The sequence below is a fragment of the Monodon monoceros genome, unplaced genomic scaffold (assembly GCF_005190385.1).
Source record: "Monodon monoceros isolate NGI ecotype Baffin Bay Population unplaced genomic scaffold, NGI_Narwhal_1 Super_Scaffold_13, whole genome shotgun sequence".
Classification (NCBI taxonomy): Eukaryota; Metazoa; Chordata; class Mammalia; order Artiodactyla; family Monodontidae; genus Monodon; species Monodon monoceros.
The window spans coordinates 76,334,518-76,342,412 of NW_021703769.1; the positions used below are offsets into that span (position 1 = coordinate 76,334,518).

General features: G+C 56.7%; 1 protein-coding gene across 2 annotated transcripts in view; it reads right to left on the reverse strand.

Annotated features, from left to right (window-relative positions):
- Window positions 1-2,425: 2,425 nt before the first annotated feature.
- The window catches only part of RCC1L (RCC1 like), a 32,677-nt gene continuing 27,207 nt past the window's right edge, over window positions 2,426-7,895 (reverse strand). The window contains exon 11 of one of the 2 annotated variants that reach the window (XM_029221295.1): window positions 2,426-3,228. In XM_029221295.1, the coding sequence (XP_029077128.1) occupies window positions 3,151-3,228 (78 nt within the window). In that variant the 3' untranslated portion in view covers window positions 2,426-3,150. The remainder of the gene's footprint in view (window positions 3,229-7,895) is intronic. The other variant, XM_029221298.1, reaches the window with a different exon arrangement.

A 7,895-nucleotide genomic window follows, 5' to 3' on the forward strand; every position in this document is an offset into this window, starting at 1 on the left:
TCTTAGAAGGACTCCAAACATGGTCTCAGCTCAAGCTTAATCTATCCGGCTGTTGCTCCAGGTTAAATAGCAAGGTTCGTGTGGAAGCAAGGCCGGGATTTCTTGATCAATGCAATCTGAGTCTCTGGGGGTGGCTGGTAATGCATCCTGGGAGACAGAAAGGAAGGGATGGGGCTTTTGGGGGAGAGGATAAGTTCTTGGGGGTCAGTCCTGGGCGGGGCGGGCGCTGGGACGATGGCTGTCTCACAGGGCCGGGCCTGTGCTGGGTGCCGCCCCCAAGGCCTGTCTGTGCGTCACACCACACGAGGCAGCTCGTCAGCTCTGATAAAGAAGAATAGCCCACGAGGCAGTTTGAGTCACTCTTGTTGCCGGTCGGGAGGTGCTGGGACCGGGCGTCACACAGAAGAACAGTGTCGATCTTCACGGACGCAGCCCAAGCTTTCGCCCTGGGCCTGGTTAGCCGGGCGCGCGGCCAGGCCGTCACCTGCTGGGCCAAGTCAGCACCGTTTCGACCGTGTGGTTCTCAGCACCCGACTGTCGTACAGAACACAGCAAGTGCATGAGTGTTTGGGCACTTATTATGGGCGACCATCTATTCAGGGGACAAGCGTGGTCATGACAGGATTCTGAGTGTGTCGGGACTGACCTGACGAGAGTGGTGAGCCGCGTCTTCTATTAGCTGATCTAAGGTTTTGCGCACAGTGAGAGCCGTCCCTCCCCCAGAACCGTTATGAAGTGGCAGCCTGCACGTCTGCCGGGGGCTCAGGGGACGGAAGGCGGAGACCCAAGTGCCTTGGAAGGGGCTGTCCACTCACCCAAACGGCGGTGGAGTCCCTACGCCTTCTCAGGGCTCTGCACTGGCCCCAACATCTGTGAATGGACGGAGTCTGAGTGTGAGAAAAGAGATCACGTCGGAGGTGGCCCGTGGTCGCTTCACCCAGGGTGTCACCCATGCACTCGATAACGTGAGAGGAGCCCGGAGCCTGAAACACCGACCCTTCACAGGAACAAAATGAGAAATCACAGCAGCTGAGCCAATGGTGTAGAAGGCCTCTGTTAAATGCTGGGAGAGGCTGGGAACAACAGGACAGAAGCTGAGAAGGGACACGAGCACAGAGGACAGCCATGGGAAGGGCCTGGCAGATGCGCTCCAGCTGGGAACCCCTGTCGCCACAAAGGGCACAGACCCCACTGGGAGACACTGGGTTTTGGGGGGTTTTTTTAGTGTTTTTTTTTTTTATGTGGACCATTTTTAAAGTCTTTATTGAATTTGTTACAATATTGCTTCTGTTTTATGTTTTGGTTTTTTGGCCATGAGGCATGTGGGTTCTTAGCTCCCCGACCAGGGATCTAACCCGCACCCCCTGCATTGGAAGGCGAAGTCTCAACCACTGGACCGCCAGGAAAGTCCCGACACTGGGTTTTAAGACAAATCCAAAGAAATCCCTTAATATACCCTGGGTGCTGTGTCCAAGGTGGAAGTAGTTACTGGACCTGAGTCATGGTTGCCTCTTGAGGGGACGAGGGGAGGCTAAAAACCATTCCCACCTTCGACAGAGACCCTCCATCATCACCACCATCCCCTACGGTCCCTGAACATCACTAGGGGGACCCCGGCCTGCCCTTCGGGGACATCGCCCTCCTCACATCAGCATGTGCTTCACGGCGTGTGTCTCCCTGAGGATGGATTACTGCCGCTCACCACCGGGGTGACATGGTCCTCGGCCCAACTAGAAGCTCCAGGAAGGAAAATGACACATGGTTTTCAATTTCTGTTTCAAGTTTATGGAAAAACTTTGCTGTAATAAACATAAGAACTGGTCCCCCTACAGAGAAGTGGAGGTGGTAGGAGCCCAGGTGAGGGGTCCCAGGGCCGCTGCCCCAGACACCGCCTGGCCGGTTCGAGCTGCGTCAGGTCGCAGCGAGGATGTCGGGTCAGTGACGGCTCCGCTTTAAACCGCCGCCCCCGGCACCACCTGTCCCTCTCCGGCTTTTCCTCCACAGCCCACGCAACCACCTAATGCACTTTGCATTTTGCTTCTCTGTTTTGCCTCCTCGAATGTAAGTGTCATGAGACCTGCTTACAGGGATTCTGTTTGCCACCACGTGACCCAGTGGGATCAACAGTACCTGACAAGTATGGGGTACAACAGTAAGTGTTTGTTGAGTGAATGAATAAAAGATGGGGGATGTAGGCAAACCGTGAGTGAGAGCCTGCTTTGTGACATGATTGCCCAGTTGGTTTTCTACTTCATCATTTTCTCCCAACTGCACTGCGGGAGCAGACTCTGGTCAGAAAACAGTTTTCAAGTGGGGCTGTCTTCTAGAGTATTTTTCACTGGTTTCTAGTTGCCTCTTTACCAAAAGCCTTGTTTTTGAAAGCTAATCTCTAAATGATCAGGTTAAAATAAAAAGGCCTCTCCAGTTCTTAAAAACGAAAAAGCAGAAAACAGACTTTATTCCAAGAGAGATTTTTAAAAGAAGTTTTTAAAGAAAAAGACAAGTTACACTACTAATGCAAATGTTTGTCACTGTTTCTGAATTTTCCTTCCCCAAGGCTAGTACTCCAGCCAAGCTTTCGCAGGATGTGTTCAGAGCCCTTGGCCCACAAGAATCTGGCCTCGCTCTTCCTCCCGTGGGGGCTTCTCAAGTCTTCCAAGCCAGGCAGTAAGAATGGTTACAAGGCTGCTGAGAGCCATGGGCCCACAGGGTCCTGGGCTGGCGCCCACTGGCATTTCCAGGGAGAACTCCAGTGCAAGGGGTTTCGGCTGGTGTCCCAGCAGCAAGCAGAGACGGCTGAGCAGGCTAAGCTTTCCAAAGACCAGACGTGACACCAGAAGCCGTCGTGTGTTCCCCAGAAGGAGCCAAGATGAGCAGATCATCCTCGCCCTGCCGGGGCCACACACCCCTGGGGCTCGGCCGATAACAGCGGCATCTGTGCTGAGTGCAGCACGTCTCACCCTCGGCAGGAGGGGGGACCCCGTCCCGGAACCTCCAGTCACACCACTCCGGGCTGCCGGGGAGCGCGGCACACCACACGGAGGGCCCCGACCCTCTCGGGCCCCAACCAGAGCCCCAGCGGCTGCCTCTGCTGTGCAGTCCAAGCGGTCCCGAGGCCGAGGCCTGGCTCGAGCGAGCCGGGGAGGACGTTCAGATGAAGGACCTGGCCAGGGTCACCATGTGGTCCACACCGCACGCCACATCCACAGGCTCCCCAGGCATCGTCACCTGAACAAACAAGAACCAGCACACTGTGAGGAGAGATGGCCTGGCGGTGGCCGATCAAGGGCCTGACCCTGGCTCTGCTCTGGGTAGGTGACCTAACTGCTCTGAGCCTCGGCTCCCTCACCTGGAAATGGGGTGCTTACACCCACCCGGCAGATCTGCTGGGAAGGGTAGATGCACCCACCGTGGGAAGGGCCGTCCTGATTCCCCACCCAGACCCGGGCAGCACCCCCCGAGAGGCTGCTCTGGACACGCGCACGGACCCTGCCTGCACCGTCCTGGGACGTGCACACCCCACAGAGGCCGTTCCCCGTGAGTGTGACTCCCCAGAGGCCAAACCTGCGCTCAAGCCAGCTGTTCAGTGACCCTTCCCAGGGGTCACCAGACAGCTCCCTGGAGCAGCTCCAGAAACCCTCCTGCCCTGCCCTGCCCTCCCCTCAGGGTCCACTGTGGGAAGGAAGCCTCCCAGCCCAGTGCCTTCACCCGCTCTACACGTCAGCTCCAGACCCAGGCAGGCTGCTCCCAGGTCCTGCGCACCCCGGAGGAGGGGTATTTACTTCGTCTCAGAAGGTGCCAGAGGCCTGGCTGGCAGCCCTGCCGACACTGTCACCCACACTGACATCACTTCATCACAGGCAGGCCCAACCCTCCAGGTGAAGTGCAGACAGCCTCGTGCGTGTGGAGGCTCCAGCCTGCTGGCCTTGACGGTGACTCTCATTGCCCCACAGCTGGGCCGTGGAGATGGACCCCCCCCCTCCAAACTCCATGGTGCCCACAACACAGGCGGGATCTCCAGGTGCACACAGCCACCCAGTTCTCCAGGAGAGGGGCACTTTGCTTTCTCCTCTTGTTGTATTATTATTATAAATGTTATTATTACTTTGAATAGGTGATAGCCACGTGGCTACGATATAAAATGACATTCAGTAGAAAAGAAGAAAAGGTATTAAATACCCTTGGACACCACCCTGTCATCACGTGCCCTGCTCCCCACCTTCCCTCTGAGCTGGAAACTACTTTTAACTGGTTTCTTGTCTTTCCAGAGATTCTAGACGCAGAAAGCCGGTGCGAGTGTAGTGTCTTCTTAGGGGGCAATTTCTAAGACAGAGCACCTGCACCACCTCCCCCTCAGCCCTGCCAGGACGCCGATGCTGCTCTTCTGACCGGATCCGAATCCTGCCATCCCTCCCCCGGGGCAGCGCTCAGCGGGGCAGTGTGACAGCTGGAGAGGGATCTGTAACAGCCTGCGGAGTTTACTGAGCTTCAGAGGGAAAGGCCTTGTCCAGATGGCCTGCCCTAAAAGCCCAGAGGCAGCAACATCAACCGTTCAGAGACAAGTCCATTAGGGTCTCCCAGCCACAAGGCAAACGGATGCTAGCAACCAAGTCGTGCTACTCACCGGTCCCTAAACAAACGCCTTCAGCAAAACCTGTTACAGAAATCACTGAACAAACATGCGGCGGTGCCCTCAGCTCATCGCAAAGGCCCAGAGCTGCAGAAAGTGTTCTAGGCTGGCCGCAGAAGCAGAAGAAAACACGCTGCCTGGGGTGACCAGGCCAGGTGAGCTCCTAGCAACCTCCCCGGGCCACGAGAGCACCTTTATTGACCTTCCCCAGGAAAGGGCCACTCTCCGCGCTGACCTGCGGCCGAGCTGTCACACTTAGGCACCTCTGTCCTTGTTCCCCAAGGGCTGTGACCATCAGAACCCAAAGCAGAGGGAGCCACCTCACCCTGGCTGACTCGCCGGGACGACGGTCATGGCTGACGCTGGCCCCAGGAGCCTCTCTGGGGAGCAGCAGGTGGCTCCCGGGGCCCCAGCTCCCCCCGGCCAACTGCCTCTCACTGTCAGCCTCTGAACTGAGTCCAAGTGAAGGCTGCCCTCAGCCACGTTTTATTTGTGGCCTCATCAGGGTTAAAAGGAGTTTCTATTCTAAACCAATTTACACTCAAATTGTTGCAAAGGCAAACAGTTCCAGAAAACGAACCATATTTGGCCTGAGTGACTCTGAAAAGTTTGAGCAGAATCAGTGTAGGAACAGCTCTCTGCACCAGGACAAGTTCCCAAGACACACACTCACCAGGTGAAGGGCAGAGGAAGGCAGAGAGGAGCGCTGGACCAGCTGTGATCCGGCCACCAGACTTGCCGTGTCCCCACTCAGCTGTACCCAGGATGCCCTGACCCGCGCCCAGAAGCCAGTCCACACCCGGGAGGGGAGCCGGCTCAGCCTGCAAGGAGGCCCAGCCCCTGCGGCGTGCCCTCCCCTGGGGCGTCAGAACTGCCGGGGCCTGTGGCTCCTGAAGCAGCCAGGTAAGAAAGAGGCCCAGGAAGCAGAGGGTTCCCAGCTTGTGCTCCAACCCAAGCCCCACCAGAGAGGTGCACGGCGAGGGGGCGTAGTCTGCGCTCAGAGCACCGAGGTCATGTCGCAGCCCACCCACTGTGCGGCTGAGAGACTGGGCCAGCGGCTTCGAATCCTGAAGTCAGTGTGCACGGGGGCAGGCTGGGGGGCAGGCTGGGGGGCAGCCCAACCTTCACAGGCTGTTCTGAGGATAAGAGAGACGGTGCAAAGCACCGGCCCCCGGGACAGCTCCGGGCCCTGAGAATGGCGGTCATGTGCGATGGAAAGTTAGGGCATGGCCTGGGTGGGGGTGGGGGTGGCACCACTCGAAAGCTCTCCCCAGTGTCCTGTTCCCAGGCCCGCAGGGCTGCCATCGGGCAGAGGGTCCCCACCTCCACCTCGCCCTCCCTCCACCACGGGGACTCCAGGGGAACCCAGCTCAGGCCCTCGAAGAGGAGGGGGACCATGGTGACGTCTTAAAGTCAGAAATTCTCAGTCTGATTCTTGGCTCCACTTTTTTTAAAATATATATTTATTTATTTTTGGCTGTGTTGGGTCTTTGTTGCTGCACACGGGCTTTCTCTAGTCGTGGCGAGCGGGGCCTACTCTTCCTTGCAGTGCGCAGGCTTCTCATTGTGGAGCACGGGCTCTAGGCGCACAGGTTTCAGTAGTTGTGGCACATGAGCTCAGTAGTTGTGGCTCGTGGGCTCTAGAGCACAGGCTCAGTAGTTGTGTTGCTCCGCGGCATGTGGGATCTTCCCGGACCAGGGCTCGAACCCGTGTCCCCTGCATGGGCAGGCAGATTCTTAACCACTGAGCCACCAAGGAAGTCCTCCGCTTCTTACTAGGTGTGTGACCTTAAAGAAATTACTGAACCTCTCTGAGCTCTGAGCATCAATGTGGAGGAGGAAAACCTCCTGGACAGCTTCCGGAAGGAGAGGTTTCAATCAGGTGACTCAGATATCACTTCCTAGGCCTACGAATCGTCAGAAAAGCCCAGGCTCTGTAAGGAAGTCTAAGGATAACTAGTTAATAGCACTGCAGGACCTACAAATACGGCTTTACTCTTATTTTTCTTTCTTGGAATACTTTTTAAATGATGTAACATATCCCCTACTTAAGATTAATAAGAAAAGTTTAAAGAATAAAAATCACCTGCAATTTTTTTTTTAAGCGACAACAGAACAGACTGGAGAAAGGTCCAACTACCCAACAAGAGACTAACCTCTAAGGAATCCAACCTAGTTGATCGAAAACCTGGTTCCTGTCACCACCACTCTCCCAGACCCCAGCCTCGCATCTTGGAGCCGGCATGGACCTCAGCACCATGCTCCCAACCCGGACCAAAAGGTGACACGGGGGGCGAAGGAGCTCTACAGACACACAAGGGGAGACAATGGTGTGGGGCATGAAAGCAGCCGTCACAGGAACAGACCAGAGTGACCCTTCCCTGATGGCATGGAGGCCGGGAACGACACTTCAGAGGGACGTTCGGCGCAGGGGTCCGGCTTGAACAACGGGGCATCCGCCCCCAGGCCTGGCACTCCACCACAGAGGCCAAGCCTGGCCCGGCCACTTGGACAACGAAAACGCTCTCAAACCTGATTTCACAGCTGATCTTCGCTCTAATTGGGAGGACATGAGGCAGGTGGGGAGCCCCTAGTCACAACGGTCATTCACTCAAAACCCACTTGCTTGGCCATTTCCCCAGCTGCCCCTCAGAAGGGAGTCCCTTGTGGAGGGAGGGGGGGCTGTTAAAGAGAGGGCTGCGAGTGGCTCCCAAGAGAAGCAGCAGGATTCTAACTGCTCCGTATCCCTGAGCTGCCGGCCACGGTCCAGCCGCCGCCATGCCTTTCCTCACCCGGGGTAGGGTCCCCGGGAACAAGCGGGTCAGCACCAGCCAGGCTGGGAACAGCTCTGGGCCACAGCCATTTTTTTCCAACAAGTTTAAAGTCTCCCTTTTGACCTGTTCTCTTAGAGAAAGCACCGGAGTCAGGGCCTGCCGAGCTCAGGGGATCCAGGAGAGCCAGCAGCCAGGGGGAGCTGAGAGAAAGAGCCCCTAAAACAAACACCAAAGTGAGTGCCTTGAAACATTTTCCCTGGGTTGTTGACCAATAAATCCTTTCTTCCTTCCTTTCTTTCCTTTTTTCCTTTCTTTCTCTCTCCATCTCCCTCTCCCTCTCTCCCTCTCTCCTCCTCCCTCCATCTCTCCCTCTCTCCTTCCCCCATCTCTCCCTCCCTCTCTCCCTCTCCCTCTCCCCCTCCCTCTCCTTCTCCCTCCCTCCCCTCTCCCTCCCTCTCCCTCCCTCTCTCCCCTTCTCTCTCCCTCCCTCC